The following is a 22478-nucleotide window of genomic DNA, read 5'->3' on the forward strand; positions in this document are numbered from 1 at the left end:
CGAACCCACACTCTTTTGTTCAGAAACACCAGAGCTTGAGTCCAGGTCATTTCAAGGTTGGCAATGATTGTAAGTTTGCAGACGTGATGCTTAGCATGTCCAAGGGGCAAAACTTAGAGTTGTCTCAGATGAATTTGAACCCATGACCTGCTTTCTGCAGCAGCTGTCTTAATAAATAGATCACTGAACTTGGTTGAAATACAGGCTCGAATTTGAGGCTAGCTTGAACAGAATCACATATTTGAACATGAATTAAAACGTTACTCCTGTTTACCACTTGCCTACAGGTGACCTCAATCTTCCAGTATCCATCCTATATTACTTCACACCAACTTTTTTAACATCTATTAAATCCTTGCGGCACCCACTGCTAAAGTATAGGATGTGAATTGCCTCTAGCTACCGTGCAGTCTCGGTGGTCTAGTTGGTAAGACACTGCTCTAGAATTGCAAAGGTCTTGGGTTTGAATCCCACCCGAGTAATATGTCTGTAATTTTGAACTCGGCACAGTACTGATTACAAAGTGCTAGCACACAACCATGTAATGGTAAAACCAAAATCAATACCAACATGTTTGAACATGGATAAGATTGGAAGCTATTGGTTTTGGGGGGCCTACAGCCCTCTGCTTTTGAATTCTTAATTTTAGCAAAGAGAATTAAGATGGGTTGGGGTTAAATTTGACCACTTTATAGTTTGATTAGTGGACTTCTTACACTTACACTTTTTTCCCCCAAGTAAGATAAAACTTCATTGTTTATGACCAAACTGAGCCCAGCTCAGGAATTTGTACGGTGAAGGCAGCTTCGTTCACAATTACTCAACTTTATGGAACGATCTCCTGGAACATTTAAAAACATTGTCTCCATTGTTAAGTTTAAGATTGCTTTAAAGACGCACTTATTTAGCATTTAATTCATGCATTTATGTTTGTTACCCAGTACATCTTGTATTTGTATTCTGTTGTGTTTTTCTCTAGAGCGCATAAGGACATACTATGTGTTAAGCCGGTTCATACTTTCTTTCGCGGCGATATTCGCAAGTGAGTTGAGCTGAGGCCAACCCAAGTGCAAATAACGCTGCGAGTTTGTGACGTCAACATTCGCTTCGCATTTGCAGAAAGTATGAACCGGGGTTAATGCGCTATATAAAAATGGTTCATTATTGTTATTTACACATTTTGTATTTTTTTTTCTTCAAGATTTCAACAAAATTGTACATTTGATACCTCTTTAAATTTCAATAATATGTACAAAGCTTAGGGTTTAGTGTTTTTACTGGAAATAACAAGAATGTATATATGTACAGTATAACATTTTCTTATTTGTAAGGTTGCAAGTGAGAGAAGATGGTTTGTGAAAAAAAACATTGTGAAACCTTAAATTTGATTGAGTAAAATAGTATCAAGAAATCAGAAGGTTTGTATAACCATCAACTGAAAATCAATTAAATTTTTCTTGATCTCGCCAATATTATGAATTTTTGTATATCCCAGGTTTCCCTCTAATTTGTTTTTGTTTTAAAATATTATTATTGATAATTAATGGAAATTGAACTCATGTTTCTGAAGTGATGTCGCATCATTGGTATTTGAGATGGGTACATTCCTTCAAAAGTCTACATTTCTTTTTATATAAAAAAAAACCCTGAAATGCTGAGGAAAATGTCATTAAATAAATGAATGAATTTTCAAATAAAATAATTTACAGCAGTTACATGTTCTGGTATAGACCTTTCTATTGGAATGTCACAGCCCAAGTTTTTGCCAACTTAGGTTAAAAGAAACAAGGTAGCTACTGTTTGTAACAATGTTACACAAATAATATTTAGACTAAGTGTTTAACTTGTTGGAAATAAAACAACCAATCATTTAACGTATTTGATTCAATCGGAAGTTGGCAGAAATTAGTGAATTTGGTTATGGTTAAAACATAAGGGTCCAATTTCATAAAGCTATTCAGCAAAAAATACTGCTTGGCAAACTTCTTTATTGGGGCACCAGCCACACTAATGTAAACTTAATGCAAATTTGGCTGGTAACTTGTTTCCGCTAACCAATACTATTCTGTGCTTAGCAAGTTTTGGTGCCTTCATGCTTTATGAAATTGGGCTCTGGTCTGCCATGCTTTGCACATGTGTTGAATACATTATGTGCAGTGCCATCCGGCATTACCGTTCTTGTAACGTGGTGACGTGAGCGCATAAGTACTAAAGCATGGTGTGCGATAAAATAGTGATGTCATCTGTTTTACATGTACATGTAATGCCTTTTATTTAAATTAGTAGCCAAGCAATTGAAGGGAAGTTTATCTGAAAATATTGACTGATAACATTGAGTGGTTTATTGGTAACATCCCTGACTTAATGTACCCCCCTTCAGTGTTTTGACTATGATATTGTCAATTCTGTCCAATAACTAGTCTGCTCAGAACTATAGTATATGGTCATAAGTGCAATTTGTATGGGTTTGATCAATTCCTTGTGTATTTTGTGGAGCTCCTGGTAATCAGGGTTTATTGATCAAAAGTGGTCTTCAAAGTGATTTTGCCAACAATAACTCATTCATTTTCCCTTGAGTGTTGATGCCGGTTTATAGTCGGTCGCGTGATGGAAATCTTGACACACAATCATAAAAAGACACAGTTTTTAGGTCTTATGATCGAACGCAAGATTTCCATCGCGCGACCGAATATAAACCGGCCCTTAGTCGTCAAACATAAATTTGTTAATTTTGATCTATTTTTCAAACTTATATGCATTTTTTAATTTTTTTACCTTTTGATCATTACAAATGAAATTGCCATAAGTGACCTAAGCTTAGTTCTGAGCAGAAAAACTTGTTATAGCAATCGGAACTAGCTTTAACTATTTACATCGGGTTCGTATGATTTGTGTTTCAGTTTCTGAACACTTTGTTTTCTACCTCAGTACTGGGAGTGAAAGTGGAACAGATAGTATGAAGCAAATAAAAACTTTCTTGTTTCTTCTTACTCCATAGGCAAACAACGAAATACACATTACTCCATACACAACTTTTCACAGTGATCATTTATAAGACTATATTATAAATATTAAAAGTTAGTGCAAAAATGATAGTTGTCTTTTTGAGGTGTCGGTTCTTTTTTTGTCTTTTAAATAAAATTATTCTTTCTCTAAAGCTTGCGGACAACATTGGTAACTATCAAAGACCAGTATCCACATTGATGTGACCTCAACATTTACCTGGGTAAAAACAATTTGTCAGAAGTTGTGGAAAATTCCTTTATAATATTTGCTTTCAGGCATTAGGTTTTTGGAACTTCCAAGTTCAAAACTAATTGTTTGTTCTCAAAAAAATAGATGCAAGCAAAATCATTCAATGAGAGTTTTCCACATTCTGCTGTAATTAACCCATGTTCAAATCGGTCCAGTGATGAGACTGCAGGGTTTTGAACCCTACCAAGCTAAGCGCTGATTTCATAATGACTAAAACAAGCGTTGTCGTTTCGTTCTTGAATAATAATTTCTTGATTTGTGCCATTCATAACTTAAGAGAGATTGGCTGTTGCCAGCTTGGTGTTTATTATCCCTTGAGAGTGAGTGTGCAGAGTTCCTTCCCTTCATTACAAAAATTATTTCCAATATCCAATGTAATGTTATGGCCACTATTTTAATTTATTATTTCACCAAGCATCAATTAGAGCCCTGTACTGATGTTTTTTATTTCGGAGTGAATAAATATATATTGACCAAACGAAAATTGTAAAATAAAACTTTAAAAATATGAGCAACCCGCCACATGCAGGGCTCTGTTTTGGTCGTGCCATTCTGGAATGAAAGAACCTCCCACCCGGTTGAGCCGATGCCTAGCCGTTAGTAAACGCACTGCACACTAGCCGCAATCTTCAGGAAGCACTAAATATACCCAATGCACCATTCTGGGAACGGGGACTTGACTGGACAGCTCTGCAACCGAGCGCGGGGCGTCGGGAGAGGCGAAGTTGAGAACGGGGTTGAATTCACTACAGGGCCACTCGGTACGGGACCACGAGTTAAGCGGTTTGGCTAACACTCTAGCGGTCAATCACTGGTTTGGTGGCGATGATACACCCACACGACCGATGAGTGAGGTTGCCGAGGTAGTTTATAAACCACACGGTTTGTGAAAATCTCAACCTACGGTTTTAAACTGTGCCCCAAATTGCATTTTTTTTTGCTATATGAAGTCTGATGTAACTCATGTTGGTTTATATAATAACTTTCTACATCCGTGCCATCAATTCTTTGAATTGGTTCGTAGTTAATTAATTAAAGCGATTAAAGGGTTTTTAGTTTATCGGTTTTGGAGTGTGCAAAATAGCGTACTCGCTACGGTTGAATAACTAATTTCACATCTGGACTCGTTCATTTTAAATTAGGGGATAGGTACTTAAACTCAGAAATAAAAACACCATTATCGATGTACGTATGAAATAGTGCCTTTGTATTAACATTGTCTATGAGTTATTTAATTCTTCAACGTTAGGAAAATAGCGCAAGAATATCATTTGTTTTAGTTTTACGGAATGGGAGTAATTATAGCGACTCTTAGAAATAGCCATACAAAAAGGTAAAGTGGTCCGGGTTGAAAGGTGAACAACGTAAACATAAATAACGTACTGCATGCAAACACACACACACACGTATTATTTGTATCTCGAGCGAGAGTTGATAGAGGGAGGCAATAAAGGTTGGTGTCAAAAAAAAAGCAACCTCAGGCAGACAGTGTGGCTGGCCTTCTCACAAAGTTTCAGGATTATGTTTACACAAAAACTAGAACTAGAAATAGAAATATGCATTCTAGGGATAGAATCTGGTGTTCGTTTTGCTGAATGAATGTCGTTTCTGTCTTACTCTAGTCTTAGTTACTCTTGTCTTGACTTAGTTAGTCTTAAATATGTCTACAAAAAAAATACAGTACAGTAAACTAAGTTCTAGTTCTACAGCTGCAGTGCTACTGACCGTGATAGTCTGGCAGGACTGAATGGGATGTAGGGTAAGGTATTAAGCATGGAGGTATTTCTACCTCCATGGTATTAGTAAGCAGTAAATTTTAAGTCAGCTGTGTGAAGTGTTTACACTCGTTCATTGTTTGTGTTGGCTTGTGAAAGTTTTTTGATGATTTGGTTTGCGTAATAGTTTAATATGAATCAGAAATAATGTGGAAAATTTCTGCTTTGTTCCACCACTTTTTCATTTGATATGAAATAGTATAGTAAACTAGTAAAGTATGTAATTTACCTCAATGAGATGTCCCTTTTTGTAAAAATGAGTGGAAAAGTGTTGGCGCCATACGAAAAAAAGTTATCCATAATGTGATTTTCAATTTCCGTCCCAACTTTAGCATTCGTTTCAACTGTCATTTCAACTGAGTGTTAGGCCTATTGAATTAAATTGATGGTCAGTCCAATTTTCTTCCTCCATCCATGATCAGTCCCAGCTTGACTCTTATTAACAGGTGAAATGGCAGTTGAAACGAATGCTTTGTTAGGACGGAGGAAAAGTTTCCGTATGGCGCCACCAGTTTTTTATTCGATATGAAATAATATAGCATCTAATTAAATTAACCTCAATGAGATATCCCTTTTTGTAAAAATGAGTGAAAAAGTGGTGGCGCCATACAGAAAGTTATCCGGGACGGAAATTGAAAATCACATTATGGATAACTTTCCGTATGGCGCCGAAACTTTTTCACTCATTTTTACAAAAAGGGATATCTCATTGAGGTAAATTATAGGCTAAGACAGTTAAATTAAACTTCTTTCTGATGTATGTTTTTTTGCTAGAGAGTTTAGTGCAGATAAAGATCTCAGCAGAGTGAATCCTTGAATAGTCACAGAAACAATGGCCGTTCCCGTCCCATCCACCTTGGAGACCATTTTGGAGGAGCTGAAGTTAGAGTCATCTCAAGTTCAAGAAGTTCCGGGTTCCATTGTTGCAGTGGTATGTAGCGATTAGTTGCAATAAATGCAATAACTGTACCCCTGCAATCTGCTGGTGGTCAGAGACTTGAGGGTTTTATGGAACCATTATGTTAACAAAGACGGGGAGGGGTCCATTAACAAAGCCACGTTGAGGTCTAGGGAGCAATTCCCCCTGAAGTTTTGAGCTTTTTGCGTGTGGGTGGTGAAAAATCAAGCCTATGTGTGACTATTATACAGTAAAAAAGATAAACTTGTTATCCATGTTTCTGTAATGTCACAGACTCGAAAGAAAATTTTAATCGCACAAGTCTCTTGAGTGTGGATTCTGGATTGTGGTCCACGGGCCGACCATACGACTCCTGGTGGATTCCAGAGGGCTTGGCCTTGTGGGGGTCTAGGGGGACAAAGCCTTATGGGGGTCGGGGGGTGCGAAACCACTGGAAGCTCTTAGCATTTGCTGTTTTGGGGGGTGAATAATCAATGCCTGGCATTAACAGTGTACAACTGCAATCATGTAAAATAAGCCTATAGTACATGCTAAAAATGCACCTAAGAGCGTAATAAACCTCAACATTTTCTAGGCTACCTTTGTGGGTATCATGTCCCGTGGCATTTCGGCTGCCTCCCTCCGCACTTGCCTTGTGCCTTTGAAAATGTTCCTCTTTTTTTTTCAACGGGCAGTTGCATGCCTGTTAAAGGTAGAGTGGACACTATTGGTAGTTACTCAAAATAATTATTAACATAAAACCTTTCTTGGTGACGGCACAAACTCAAGATCATTTTAATCCCTGGATTGTGGTCCAGGGCCAAGTTACAAATCTACCATATGCCTCTGAGATGAATCTAATGCAAAATTTACCCTTTACTTTATTAATTATTTGTTCTCCTATCTTAGGTTCACAATGACTGGCTGCATTACCTCTTTAAAAATGGAGTGGTCCCCACAGCAAAACAGCTGAATGTGCCACATGCCTGCTGGGAGAAACTACCTGGGAGACCGGCTCATGGGAGGGTGGAAAGCCCTTGGAAGAGAGTGGAAATAGAAATTATTTCCAAACCAACATCAGGGAAGACAATGTGAGTTCAGTTGATTTATCCCCCTTACCTGAGTATTCAATTAGGCCTTATCAGAACCCGCGGCTACAGCTACAGCTATGGGTGTGTTCGATTAGCTTCCCTGGGTCTACCCCACGGTGGTCACTCGGGTGAGACCCTGACAAGAGCTAAACGAGCGATCACTCACCGTTCTCGTATTGACGTCATGCACCAAGTGACCCACTCCACAAGCAGGGCACTGGAGGCTGACCCGGGTGAGCCCCTGGAATGACGTCAAAGCTATTTAAACGCACCGGGGTCAGACCGGGGTTGACCCATGGAAGCTTAACGAATAGAGACACAACAAAAGATTTGTCATTATTATTTTAAAATCTATCTGGTAAAGAAACTGAGGGACTCTCAAAATGGTCTGAAGCTTAGTTTCAGATGTTGGAGGAGAAGCCAAAGTAGGAAAATCCAACCCAATCAGTTACTCGGGTATCAGGGACTGAAGACCAAATCCACATGCAGTGTTTCACTGCCCTTATTTGCATTTTTATGCATAACTTTACTAATAATAATTTGTTTTAAACAGGCTTCGGTGTAATCCAACTTCATACCTTTATGAAACAAACTGCCAAAGTTGAATGGCCATGCTAAGCCGTTGGTCATGTGGTGATTGATTCCACCTAACCCCTACTGAATTGTACCTATTTGGTTTTGATTAGCTTGCATAAAACTATAATCTGAAGACAGACATGTTTTTTTTTGTTTTTTTTCTTTTTTCAAAGAAAATCAATGAAAGTGCATAAGAGATTATAAGCAAATATTTGTTTCCCTTTTTTTCTTTCTTCCAACTTATACCTAGACCCTCTGAAAGGTGTTGGGCGTGAAAAATATTGGAAATAGCTTTATTTACCCAGGCTTATTAAGATTTTCCTGAGCACAGTAAACTACAATGGGTCTCATGCTGGGAGATGGGGTCACAGAGGTGAAACTCAGAAGAGAAACCACTGAGCCTGCCTGGGTTGGCATTTTTGCATACAGTAAAATGAGTGCAAAATTTAGAACTCTTTAGGTTGTTTTTTTTTCAAATATGTTTTAAGTTGAGTTTCTTAGAAACAATGAGCACCATAGGTGTGTGATAAAGCACTATAAACCAAGTATATTTATTAGTTATCATTATTAGCAAATTTCAAAAATTGTAAACATTTACTTTGTGCATTTTGGGACAAAACAGCAGGATAAAACAACATGTACAATTGAATTTAATGATAAAATGGTTGTTGGTTAATTATACACTGGTAATCTTTGATTTGATAAAATAACTGGGTTTTTTTTTGGCATACTTTTTTTAACAGAGTGCCTAAGATAAATCCCAAGTGGTTGATGACAGGAGACCTGGGATTCATGGAATTCATGCAGTGCCTGGCTAAACAGAACTACCTCAACCAATGGGAGCGGATGTACCAAAAGCACGCTACTCTCCTAACGACCAATAGAAATGCTCAACAGATAAAACAGGTGAGTATGCTCCATAGATTTACTAATTGCATCAGGGATAAAGAATAATTTATACGAGTAAAAATCAAAGATTTTTTACTGATCCAGGAGAGTGTGGGTTCGAATCCTGATTGTAACACTTGTGTCCAAAAGCAAGACACTTAACCATTATTGCTGTGTCCTTTGGATGGGACGTAAAGCCAAAGGTCCTGTTGTGTTGTGTAATGTCCGTAAAATAACCAAGTGCACTATTAGTTAAAGAGAAGGGTTCACCCCGGTGTTCCTGGTTTGATTGGCTGCATACTGCGCCACACAGCACTTTGTAAACAATACATGGTGCTATGATAAGGAAAAGAAGTTGTACACTTCAAAACTGTAGCTCCACAATACCTTGCAGAAAAAAACACTGTATGTTGAACCGCCTTGAGCGTCACTGAGTAATGAATTCGAGTTCTAAATGAGAAGCCACAATTATCGTGATTATTATTTCTTTTTCTACAGGTTACTGTTCATGTAATAGCTTTTACCCTAACTCCTGTTCGATATTTGAATATTACTTTGTTCAGGATTCAAGCATGGAACTTGAGGAATCATTAAAGGCACTTTTCAACTGCCCTATCTTCAAAACTTGCCAAAGGGACAGACCTCAAGAATTGGACAAAACAACAACCAGTGGGTTGCAGACAACCCAAGTCAATTATCAGCAGCATCAGGAGCATCCGAATATGGTCCCCGTTGTGTGCATTATCAGCAGTACTAAATCTCTGTTTATTATCAGAAACTGTGTCGAGCACACTCTTCAAGACTGTATAACCTTCAGTCCAGCAATGCTTGGGAACTCTTACGCTAAGCCCTTGTTCGTCATCTACCAAATCTTGAAAGCATTTGACTTTTGTCATCGGCAAGGTGTACCATGCGGCGAGATTACTCTCAGAGACTTCTCAATGGACAAAAATCTCTGGGTGCAGTTTCGAGGTCCCAAATGGAACGACTTAATTCAGAGAAACTGTTGCGAGGAAAGCAAGATCACGAATGACATTTCCAGCTCTGAAGGTGGATCCACTGAAAGACTGAGTGCAATGGAAACACCTGCAAATGCAAATGATCCTATCCAGACCCTACCTGAGCTGGTCCTCAGCTGGGTCAAAGGTGAACTCTCCAACTTTGACTATCTCATGACTTTGAACTCCCTCGCAGGTCGTCATGCTAGTAACCCAAACCACTACCCAGTACTTCCGTGGGTCATGGACTTCACCCGCCCAGAGGGTGGCTACCGTGACCTCTCCAAGTCCAAGTACAGGCTCACCAAAGGTGACCACCAGTTGGATTTCATGTATGAGTCCTCGTTGAACCAGTCCTCCTCCCCGACAGACACCGCCCTTCAGAATCCTCATCATATCTCAGATGTCCTCTCGGAGATAACGTACTATGTCTACACAGCCCGGCGGACGCCCAAGTCAGTACTGTGCGCCCATGTGCGATCCACGTGGGTTCCGAACGAGTACCCGTCAAGCATCCAGAGACTTCAAGAGTGGACGCCCGATGAGTGTATTCCAGAGTTCTTCACCGATCCTAAGATCTTTCAGTCTATTCATGAAGACCTACTGGATCTTGAAGTACCAACGTGGTCCTCTGGACCTGAGGACTTTATTGCCAAACACAGGGCCATATTGGAAAGTGATTATGTGTCTGATAGACTTCACCGATGGATTGATTTGACATTCGGGTTCAAGGTAAGACAAGGTGCACAGATTATGTGAAACACATTGTGTGAAGGGGCGCAATTTCAAGATGCTACTAAGAAAACAAATTTGCTTTTCAAAGTTGCTTGTTAAATACTTAAGCTCGTGTGTCTCCGGTCATGACACTTGTATCCTTAAGCAAGACACTTTACCGTAACTGCTTTGCTCTTTGGATGGAACACTAACTTATTAAAGCCATAGATTCTGTGTACTAGGATTGGAAGTACAAGTAAAATAACCCAGAAAACTTATTTTGGAAGAGTAGGGGTTAACTCTGGTGTTTCTGGTTCTTGCTGCAGGCACCATTGTTTACAGGTTCCGTGCAAGCTACAGTAATTAAAGACACTGGAAACTATTGGTACATGTAATTGTCAAAGACCAGTCTTCTCACTTGGTGTATCTCAACATATGCACAAAATAACAAAACCTGTGAAAATTTTAACTCAATTGGTCGTTGAAGTTGCGAGATAATAATGAAAGAAAAAACACCCTTGTCACACGAGGTTGTGTACTTTCAGATGCTTGATTTTGAGACCTCAAATTCTAAATCTGTAGAGGTCTTCAAATCAAATTCGTGGAAAACTACTTTACTTCAGAGGGAGCTGTTTCTCACAATGTTTTATACTATCAACAACTTCCCATTACTCGTTACGGAGTAAGGTTTAATGCTAATAATTTTTGATTTATTACCAATAGTGTCCTCTGCCTTTAAGTTCATTTGTGTCGAGGCATCTTTGGTTTATTACCAGAAAAGCATAATAATAACATAGTGCTTGAAGGGCCATTCTTGGAATATGAAACTTTTTTGAAAAAAATGAAATTGATGATATTAACTTTTTGTCATTTGTTTTTAATAAAGCATTACCTGAAGTTACTTGAGCCACATTTTTTTTTTTTTAAACAAGCGGCCCTCCATTATTTCCATAAATTAACATAAAGTTGCTTTTAATTTTGAAAGTGGTCTCCTCCATTATTATTATTGATTTATTAAAAATCAAACGTAGCAGCCAAAAGGCTGAATTGTGTTTAGGTTTACAATATAAAAATACATTCATACATCAAAAACCAGCAAAAATACAGTAAGAGATTAGATTTGAATATACAATTTAAAAACTGTAAGAAGAATACAATACAAATATTTACATCATGAAAACAAGTTATCTACAGGCCAGTAAAATTATTGGTGATTGAGCAGCTCAACTAGGGAGGGGATGCAACTGTCTTTGAAACGGTTAGTCCTACATTTAATTGAACAAAGTTTATTGGAATTTCTCAGGTTGTTGTTTCTAGGTGGGGGAAGCCATTGTTTATATCTGTCAGAGGTGAGGAGGGATTTACCAAAATTAACGAAGAGCTCCAAGTTACCTGACAGAATTGCAAACACAGGACCTCAATACAATGTAATTCAAGATGTAAATGACTTTTTTCAGTTGTCTGGTGGAGCTGCTATCCGGGCCAAGAACGTCTGTCTTCACTTGGTGGATCAGCACACACACCCGACAAGTCACGGTGCTGTACAGCTCTTCAACGTCCCCCACCCCCGCAGACTCATCCCGTCACCCTATCTGTCACCATCTCCACCCACAATCATCCGCAAGCAACCAAGAGTAGATGGAAGTGTAGCCGGCAGAACTGCTGACATCGAGGTATTTTGGAATTAATTGTTTCCACTTTTTTCCTCAGCATCTTGGTCACAGATTTGGCTGGCGTAACTTCCGTACATACTCAAAACTTGCACTAGGAGTAAGGCCTTCTCAGTGCTGAAGACATGAGAAATTCAATGCAGAACAGGCTAAACAGAATTTGTTCTCAATTATTACAGGTTTTTTGTTATGAATGTGAATACAAATTTCACAGACACTTGATTCTTTTTTGCCTGTAAGGCTTTGATATCTATTTTGCTTATATTTTTTACTGGTGTACTTTTCTTAAACTTTACTACATGTATGTAATTTTCTTATGCCATCTTTTTATGCGCCCTCGAACAGGCTGGTCCGGGAGAGAGCACAATATAAAATCAATAAATTACTATTTTAACATTATTCTTGATAAGTTTTAATAAGAATTACTGAGACTTTGTCTCAATAAAAATTATCAAGGAGCCGGCTTTGTCATGTTTAAACATCTAGTTTAGAACCTTTTCATAGATGTTAGTTTTGCATCAGGGATAAAGAATGTAGTTTGTTTTTATCCTTACACTGATGTGTATTAAGCGCTGTATTCGCAGTACTTTCCCAAGCTCTGTGAAAACAAATCCCCGGGCAAATCACTCGGGTGGGATTTAAACTCATGACCTTTGCATTGCTGGAGCAGATTTCTTAATACCAGTAGTTTGTTACCTCTTCACCGCACTTTGATTCCCTTTGCAATATAGTAAAATCTAATAATTAATGCATTTGATAACAGAATAAGCAGCCAATTTCTAAAATCACTCGTATGTTGCTGTTTTTGTTGCCCTGATCAGATTGTACAACCTGAGGTCATCACAGTTAGCAATGAGCAAACAATGAGGTCATCAGAGTTCATTACTGGTGTTGTTGCTGCGAAAGAAGCCACTCCAGAAATCATTGTGACATCGGGGCAGTCAGATGGGACTGGAGGATCCTCAACAGCCACAGATGGAAGTACATGTAGTAGTAGCTCCGGCATGGAGGTAAAAATAACTTTTGAAATGTTTTTTTAATAAGGGAATCAATGTGTGGTGAAGAGGTTTTCAACTAGTGGTTTAATCCCAACAAGGCCTGGTTCTTGATAATTTTACCGAGACAAAGGCCTCAGCGGGTTTAAACCACTAATTGAAAACCGATTCAACACACTTTGATTCCCATTCATAAATACCTTCGGTCAAAAACATCAACACTTTTTGTCAAAAAGTAAAATAAATGCAAATATTATAATTGTTCAATGATTTCTTTCAACACAACTCCAGTTATGAAATGGTAAGACCCTTATAAGGGAATGCTGTGCGCGTATCGCGTGATGTAGCACAACTGTCCCGGCCGTTGCTCTCGACCAATAGGAATGAAGAAACTGTCTTATAAGAACAGGTGCAAGCTCGCGTGTCACGCCCATGTTTCAACACTTTTTTCTGGTTATAAACAAAGGTTTATAACGCATGCATGTCTGAGCACACTCACTACTGTGAAAAAGGACCGTCGAAAATTCTCCCATTGTAGCAGGTTGTTTGAGATCTGTTTTTCCCAATCTGCCACAGATAGTTTCCGAAACCAATCTAGAAGTATCCATTGACACCATCGACACTATTAACAGCATCGTCAGTAGCGGTAATGGTACTAAAGCTATAGACATGCCATCCCAACCACCATCAGTACAGCCTCTCATGGCACAGACGGCCGACGAATCGTCTCTTCTGAAGAACCCCATCAAGAAACTGCCATTTTTTAGGTGAGATTATAAAGATATATGTGAAAAGATTGAACATTTATGATATCGTAATACGTAAAAATGTGGGTGATGAACGAAGACACTAGGAAAAAATATTTGGCTATATCAGAAATTTTATTGAAGATTACTCCTTGGTTAAAGACACTAGACACTATTGGTAATTATCAAAGACTAGTCTTCACAGTTGGTGTTTCTCACATATGTACAAAATAACAAACCTGTAAAAAATTGAGCTCAAACTGTCGTCGAAGTTGCAAGATATTAATTAAAGAAAAAAACACCCTTGTCGCACCATAGTCACAAGTTGTGTGCTTTCAGATGCCTGATTTTGAGACCTCAATTCTAAATCTGAGGTCTCAAAATCAAGTTCGTGGAAAATTACTTCTTTCTCGAAAACTATGTCACTTCAGAGGGAGCCGTTACTCACAATGTTTTATACCATCAACCTCTCCCCATTACTCGTAATCAAGAAGGGTTTTCTGATAATAATTATTTTGAGTTATTACCAATAGTGTCCACGGCCTTCAATAAAAGAAGGAGTTAAAAATAGAAGTAAAGAATAAAAACTGGAGCCGACCACAGTGTACAAAAAATAGAACAGCAGAGAATAATCCAAGCATGAAACTAAGGACATTATATAAGGGCTATTATTGGTCACTGACTGGTGGTGGTCAAGTGCGTGGTCCATGGGGGGGGGTGGGGGTAATAGGTGTGCATACCATTGGGGTGATTTATGGGCCTGGGTTCATGGACAAGGATGTGGGACAGGAGCTTGATAATTGGAGAATAATTGGGGGGTATCGGGGTTAGGTTGGAAGGAGGCTCAGTTTGTTTATTGCAAGAATGTGATTTCTCTGTTTTCAATCAGATTTTTTTTTTTTTTAAGATCAATTTCTAAAAGCAGTGGAGATATGTTAAGGAGAATAAACGAGAAAGTGTAGATTCGTGAATAGAATGTACGAGCGGAAGGTGAGTCCATTGTATTCACGAATCTGCACTGTAGACCCATTCTCTGACTTGAACTATTTCCCCCGTTGGTTATGTAACAGTTTCAATGAATTGGATTTCTTTATAAGGGAATGAAAGGGTAGCTACGACTTCTTAGACGGCCCTTTAAAACCTGCAGGGTCGTTGCCGTGAGGGCCTTTAGTGCTTTCAACATTATCGTGCTTGCAACATTATCGGGTACAACTTCAGTTTGCTCAGCTAACAATAAATTGTGTCACTAAAGTGATTTTTCTAAGCTGGAAATGTTATTGTAAATTGAAACATAACATATTGTCAGCTGTGTTTTGTGGCACCTCATGCTATCTTTCAGTTTGGCAAGACAATAATTTCCATGTTGAACTTATTACTTAAAATGAATCTACACCCAACTGTAGATTATGTTACGTATCTACACTTAAGTGTAGATTCGTAACGAAAGTGTAGATTCGTAAAAATAATCTACACTGTCAACAATAGAGTGACGTCACAGAAATAGTTTAAAACCCTATAATAACGCCCTACAGTAGGTTGCAGAGTAGGGCTTTTGAAACCAAAGATAAATGTTAATATCGGGCTTCATGCTTGCAAGTTTTCGAGCTCGCATGCTTTCATGCTTTGCGATCAGATCTCATTTTTTTCTCAACAGCCTGTCACATCCCTGTTATTGGAACTATACTTAAAGTCACCTGGAAGTGGTATTTTTTCAAAATAAAGCTTTTGTCACCAATATATGTGTTTTGATGAGTGGAATGTGAATAAACAGTTAACTAAGGTTTTAAAAAATCAGTTCTTATGTTATTTACAAATTTAAGAGTAGACCTCGACCCGAGAGGGCGCTGTTCATGACGTCAATCGAGGCAGACTTTGCCTGTAATGCGTAGGGTAAACACAATTGCAAAGTACATGTACGGACCAAGTCGTGAGTTTGTACGTTTAAAAAAAAAAAATTGTGGTTTTTTTCCGGCAATGCCGACCAGGTGTATTGCTGCTGAATGCAGAAAAACACTTTTTGAAATGTACCAACTCACGACTTGGACGTACATGTACTTTGCACGTGTGTTTACTATACGCATTGCAAGCAAAGTCTGCCTCGATTGACGTCACAAAAGGGGTAGGCGGAGTCAGCCCCCCAAACAACTTTATATATTTTTTAAACATATAAATCGTGACAAACAATTACTAAAAAAAATTGTTTTATTGTTCGTAAGCATATACTCTTATGTTTGAAAGAAACAAATTTCTATTTCCAGGTGACTTTAATAACATAAGTACTGGTAATGGAGCTGGTATTGGGGCTTACAATATGTAGGCAAGGTCCATATCATTGGTTAACTCTAAGCAGTGTTCTGAGCCAGTTATATAAGCTAAATCAGCCAGTCACTTTTGAGGGTCCATTGGTTTCGTTACCAAAAATATAATTACAAAAAAAAAAGAAATAAGGCACCAAACTATCTTGCTAAGAAAACTAAATGACTTTTGTTAATGTCCATTCATAGATCCAAGGCAGATACCCTGATCGAGACTAAACCATTGATCCCGAGACCTGAGCAGATGAGAATCAGTCTACCAGATGACTACGAGCCTCTAGCCGCTCTTAACCAACTAGAGTCTCTCTATTCGTTCTCTTCAAAGGCTCTGCAAGGCTTGCCGGCCAATAGAGGAAAGGTAAGACAAAGGCCCAATTTCATGGAGCTGCTTAAGGCACAAAAAGTAGCTAAGCATAACAAAGTAACACTTACCAGCGTTAGGTTACCTGCAAAAATACTGTGTCACATGTACAATTTGTAACTGGTATCCTGCTCATTTCTGCCTGCCAGACAGTTGTACATGTAAAGCAATATTGGGCACAGTGATAAACTGAACATGCGACATGGTATTTTGGCTGGTAACCCTGTTCTGGTAAGCATACTTTTTGTGCTTCAACAAACAAACAGATAAATTAAACCGACACAAAAGAATGAATATCAATCAGCATTAAAATATGTCCAACATGTTGTAAGATATGAAGGTTAGTTTGGGAAAATTTTAATGCATTTTAAATTTGCATCGATTGAGGAAGAAAGTTGTTTGTGTTTTACCCATGCACCAATGTGTGTTAAATTATACTCGGTACCTAATACCCGAGTCCTGTGAAAAGAAAATAACAAAAAGTTTTGGTGTTTTTTTTCTTTAAAAAAGATATAGATAAATATGATTTTGCTCTCTTACTTCACCTTTTTAGAAAACCCCGGCAGATTGTTCAATTCATCTCCTTGGGCAGGACATGCACGTGATGGGTTGCCTCATCGTTGAGATGTTCCTTGCTCCTAAGCTAAGGATGTTACATCAAAACGCACCACTCTTGGAGAGATGGAAGATACTCAGGAGAGTTTTTGATACGGATTGGCTGGATCTTCCGAGGTACAAGATCAATCTTTGAGATGAAACTAAAGCAATGTCTTAATTGAGGAGCGATTTGGCAACCCTGATCAGTTTGAGCTTTGGTCATTGGTTAAACAATCTTCGATTCAATTACAGTGGTTCAAACCAACCCAGAAAAGATTGTTGGCTCGGTTAGGCTTTTTGAGACGGTGTTGTCATTAGCCTTCGAGAAAGACTACGTTTGGGTCGAAACGTCAGGCCATAAACTATTTTTTACATTTTTACCATAGGTAAACAGCTTTTTTTATTTCTGAAGAAAAAAAATCTGCTGAAAAGCATGTGACAAAAAAGTATTTAGTTACTGGTTTTTCGGAAAGAAAATGCACTTTCACAATAAATTTTTTTAAAGATGATTGTTGTAAGCTGTTGAATTGCCAAACCGTTGGATCTTGGAACCTTAGAAAAACTTGTTTTCAGTTTAGATAATTGAATACAATAGTGGGCTTGTTATATTTGGAATATCTAGTCAGCAATGACAATGTCAAAGTGAATGTTTCAAATCTTATGAGACAAAGTTTGTTCTGATGTAAGTACAAAACTATAAACAAAGGATATTTTTCCTCTGAAAAGTCATCCCAAAAGAATCAAAGCTGTCTTGTGACACTTCCTTTCTTTGTTTTCTCTCGACTTAAAAAATGAATTTTGCAGGCCAGTACGCCAGGTCACCAGATTACTTCTGGAGATGGACACTAAACCAAACCTTGGGGATATAACGGATCATCTCTATCGACAACCAGCCATGGGTCTACCGCATCCTACAGCGAATATGCTTCTCCAACCCGCAGCTGAAGTTATCTACTTTCCTGGTTACATGCCCAATGTATATAAATTACTAAGCGATCTTCAAACTGCCGGTTTGGGCAGCGCTGGTAAGATGGACCTGAAGAAACAGAGTGTCGCAAAAATACACCACGTCTCCCGCCATCTACCCAAGATCGTTCGTCAGTTGACTGCGGAAGGTCGGGAGCTACTGTTTCCCTACCTGCTGGAGCTGTTCCAGTCTGTAGACACCGCCCTCTATGCGTGTCTCCTGTTGCTAACCAAGGTCGCTCAGTTTATCGGACCACAGCATGCCACGCGGAAGCTCTTGCCTTGTTTGTCGCAAGTCTACGACTCGGAGTTCACCTCGCCAAACTTCATGCTGCTTTTTCATCAGTCCTTCCTGGCAAAGCTCATTGTGTGGTTTGGGCTCAGGCCGTTCCTCTCCAATATCATTGCCTTCGTAGTGGATGCTGTCACGGGTCTGAAAGAGTGTCCAGAGTTCAGGCCTGCGGTGGACGACCCGATATCTATCAGTGCAGATGACAAGAAAGTAAGACCCACATCCATGGGCCGTGGACCATTGGATCTAATAAACCTTGATGATGAAGTTGATCTTCAAGTCACTAATGATGTTGACATTGCTCTTGATCAAGGGGACGGAGAATCGGAGAGCTTAAGTAGCGACGAAGACATCCCATCATCATCAAGCAGGAAAGACTCTGAGAGCACAGATACAAGTAGTCTTGGCCCAACAGCTCAAACGGAAAATCAAGAAGACACTCCTCACCCTGATGATAGTAAGTCGGAAAAAACATCTGAGGAAAGTGATATCAGCCAAGTATCGAATGAAGTTTCAGATGGACAAAGAACATCTGAATTGTCATCAGAAGAGACCAACAAGTCTAGAATGTCAACAGATGCCTTATTATCCAACAACTCTGATGGATCTCAAGAAGAGATGGTCCCTAAGTCTGATGACGCCATTCCTGCAGATATTCCTAAAGACACCTCAGACAGTACTCTCGATGTGGACGCCATTGTGACCGACGCAGTGAAAAAAACAGCTGAACCCGACCCGTCAGTTACAGAAACAGACCTTTCCATAGAGGAGCCATCAGAGGACCCGATACAGGAGTATCTCATGTCGAGTCTCACCAAGGGTCGTCTGACTTCCCTGGGGAATCTGCCTCCTGGATCCCGCCTGATGGACGTGGCTGTGGACAGCGTGACGTGGCTGAGTCGTCGCCTTGGACCTGCTCTGACTGTCACTCACCTTACCAAGAGGCTTTTGAAGGCGCTCAAGACCTGCTTCATGGGAGGACATCTTCTCTCCTACTTTGATCTGGATAGCGACAGTGACAGTAGTGATGGTAGGTTTCACTTTTAAACACTGAAAACAAAATTTGTTTAAATTTGACGGAAAATTACTTTGATTGGACTGAGGGTTGAACAAAGAAACATTTTGTAGAGCTGGATTTAAATCAACGACCTCCAGATTAATGTGCCCGTGCTCTAAATCAGTTTCCCTTTTGGTTTAATATTTGAATTAGTTTTATTTTTACAATGATATCTTTCTGGTTCGTGAATATGTAATTTAACATCTCTAATATCAACTTGAACGAAATCACTCAAGTTAATTTGATCTATTTATTATTGTTTCAATTTTTTCTTGAATTATTGCTTGATCACAAAAATGAATTGCTGTGATGTTGAATATTAAGGCATTGTTTTACTGTTGAGGCTACATGAATATACCTCACTGGTCAGGGCTCAAAATCCGCACGGCCTCAGGACTTTATTTAAAAGACCAGAATCAAAATGAGAAGAGACTAGAATCAAAATGAGGACACAATTTTTTAATCTAGGCAGTTTTATTTGAACAAACTCTGCGGGTAAGATTTACCTCTTCTGTTTTATGAATGATAGTCGGCAGGGTTGCAGATTATTTGTGAGACTCAAACTCAATAGTTGAACAATATTTTTTTGAGACAAAGATATTGAGTTGGAAAAAAAAGTCCACCGTCTTTGCTCCGTCTTGAGTTAACTGGCCCGACACTGAAATCACTGGCACTGCTGGTAGATTCATATTAAAGGCAGTGGACACTATTGGTAATTGCTCAAAACAATTATCAGCATAAAACCTCGCTTGGTAATAAGTTATGGGGAGAGGTTGATAGTATAAAACATTGTGAGAAACGGCTCCCTCTGAAGTGACGTAGTTTTCGAGAAAGAAGTCATTTCCCACAAATTTGATTTCGAGCCCTCAAGTATAGAATTTGAGGTCTCGAAATCAAGCATCTGAAAGCACACAACTTCGTACGACAAGGGTGTTTTTCTTTCATAGTTATCTCACAACTCCGACGACCAGTCGAGCTCAAATTTTCACAGGTTTGTTATTTTATGCATATGTTGAGATACGCCAAGTGAGAAGACTGGTCTTTGACATTTACCAATAGTGTCCATTGTCTTTAAGTATAAATCAAGATTAAAACATTTCAATTGTGCGAGTGTCTTCTAATTTGTCATCAAAATGATTTATCTCCTTTAATTATTTATACATAGATGAATATGGTGTGTACATTGAACGGCGAACTGTTCTTGGTGACAGCAATGCAAAAGCTGTATTGGGATGTCTGACAGACGTAGCAGTACTTTACGGAGAGGAGTTCATCTTCAAACGTTACCTTACTTACATCAAAGAAACCGTAAGTGAATCAAGTAAAATAATATTCTGTCCCAAGTTTTGTGTGTGTCTTTTTCCGTTTTTAATAATTGGGTTTTGTTTCAATCAATTTTGTTAACTCAGATGCATTTTTGCCCTTGGGCTGCAAGTTTTAAATGTTTTTGATAAACCGGAATACCAATAATTGTAATAATGGAACTGCATGCCTGGTGCAATATGTTGTGGCCAAGCTGATAGAACACTGAACTCGAGCTCTGGGCTCAATTTCATAAGCCTTTTTGAGATATGGCGGACACATTGCTTCAACACTATAAGGTTTGGGTAAATTTGTGTGTGTACACCCGAACCAAACAGTACACCCCTATCACATCCACCATACCTCAACAAGGCTTATAGAGCTGCTAAGCAAAAAAATTGCTTTCCATGAAATGTCTTCCTTGATAAAAACTGGGTTATTAACCAAATTTCCACATGATTTTCAGGATAAGCAAGTAACAGCTGAATACCAGAAACAAGCAATATGCAACAAATGGAAATTCGGTTGGTAATCCTGTTTTTATCAGAGGAAGACATTTCATGCTAAACAAATTTTTGTGCTTAGCAGCTCTATGAAAGTGGGCTCGGTGTTTCTGATAAGCAGAGTGTCAGTGTGAATCCCGGTCGTGACACATTTGCCTGGGAATTAAAGCTGTAGATCCCATGTGTTGTGTAATGCTATAAAAGAATCCAGTGCCCTTATCATAAACCACAGGGGTCCTGCCTGATATTCCTGTATTTTCACAATGTTGTACCATGCAAGAAAAGGTCAGTTTAGAGGTAGCCCTATATAGGACTCTTCCTCTGTACACAGGCCCGATTCTGGGGCGGAAAAATTTCAAAGCTTCATAACTCAAATCTTACCTGCAACAAGCCACTAAATTCAACAGATTCACATTCCATGGCGGCATACATTTTTTGTGGTGGGTTTTGGTCCTCATATTTTCCTCACAAATCCGTCATTTTCATGAAATAATGCAGCTTCCAACGTAAAAAAAAAGACGCATGAAAACTTGGTCACCATATCTTGACTGCACAGCGTTAACACACAACACAATTCAAAATTTGCGCGACTGTGAGAGTACGTACAAAAATGGGAATTCCTTAACCTTGGGAACTGCATTATTTCATGAAAATGACGGATTTGTGAAGAATAACTTACGATCAAAACCCACCGCAGAAAAACATATGCTGCCATGGAATGTGAATCTGTTGAAATTGGTGCTTTTTCGCAGGTAAGATTTGAGTTATGAAGCTGTGAAAATTTTCCGCCCCAGAAATGAACCCTGATGTCCAGGACGTCACTGTAGTACAATACGAAAGTGTAAGGATGCCAGGGCTAAGTTTAGAGGAATCTATACATTATGGAAAGGTTTGTGGTAACACCATGTAATGACTAGGTACATGTATCTCTAATGTGTTGGGGTGGTTCTGAAAAGAACCATTGGTTTCAACTCGACGTTTCGATTAGAGATAGTCATTACATGGTGTTACCGCAAACCTTTCCATAACGTATTTCCACCATGCAAAGTTTTAAATCCTACGAATCTATACATGTAAATATCGGTGCTGTTGTAGAGTCCCTATTGTCCAATCCAAGTCTCGGTACTTCGAAACAGAGTCTCGAGAGCCGCTTGATCAAACTAGAGTCCTCGAGCACTGGTAAATATCTTTTGAATTCCAAGTGCTTCTTTTATTGTTTAGGTTTGTTCTGTGAGGCGTAAGATTAATCTGAAAGCAGAAGCCAACCTTGTTTCCTGCATCGTGCTATTAAGACATCTGATTCCATTCATCACAGACTCACAGCTCATGGATAAACTTACAGTAAGTGAAATCTCTTTTTTGTGAGTGTTCTCTAAAACTTCTTTGTCATGACTTATGAAACTGAAACGCTGTTGCACTTTATATTTACTTCATTTTTCGAGCAGATAAAATGAACATAAATGCATGTAGGTAAAAAAA

The 22478-nt window shown here is 38.9% G+C and overlaps 1 protein-coding gene across 1 annotated transcript in view; it reads left to right on the forward strand.

The window, feature by feature from the left end:
• The first annotated feature begins 4889 nt into the window (after positions 1 to 4889).
• LOC117290858 (WD repeat-containing protein 81-like) overlaps positions 4890 to 22478 on the forward strand; it is a 35612-nt gene continuing 18023 nt past the window's right edge. Inside the window, exons 1-13 of the mRNA XM_033772416.1 lie at positions 4890 to 5014; positions 5805 to 5961; positions 6838 to 7019; positions 8339 to 8501; positions 9047 to 10213; positions 11653 to 11868; positions 12687 to 12875; positions 13437 to 13627; positions 16111 to 16279; positions 16836 to 17014; positions 17684 to 19167; positions 20360 to 20502; positions 22221 to 22340. Of these exons, the coding sequence (XP_033628307.1) occupies positions 5863 to 5961; positions 6838 to 7019; positions 8339 to 8501; positions 9047 to 10213; positions 11653 to 11868; positions 12687 to 12875; positions 13437 to 13627; positions 16111 to 16279; positions 16836 to 17014; positions 17684 to 19167; positions 20360 to 20502; positions 22221 to 22340 (4302 nt within the window). The 5' untranslated portion in view covers positions 4890 to 5014; positions 5805 to 5862. The remainder of the gene's footprint in view (positions 5015 to 5804; positions 5962 to 6837; positions 7020 to 8338; positions 8502 to 9046; positions 10214 to 11652; positions 11869 to 12686; positions 12876 to 13436; positions 13628 to 16110; positions 16280 to 16835; positions 17015 to 17683; positions 19168 to 20359; positions 20503 to 22220; positions 22341 to 22478) is intronic.

This window comes from Asterias rubens, chromosome 1, assembly GCF_902459465.1.
Source record: "Asterias rubens chromosome 1, eAstRub1.3, whole genome shotgun sequence".
NCBI classification, from domain to species: domain Eukaryota; kingdom Metazoa; phylum Echinodermata; class Asteroidea; order Forcipulatida; family Asteriidae; genus Asterias; species Asterias rubens.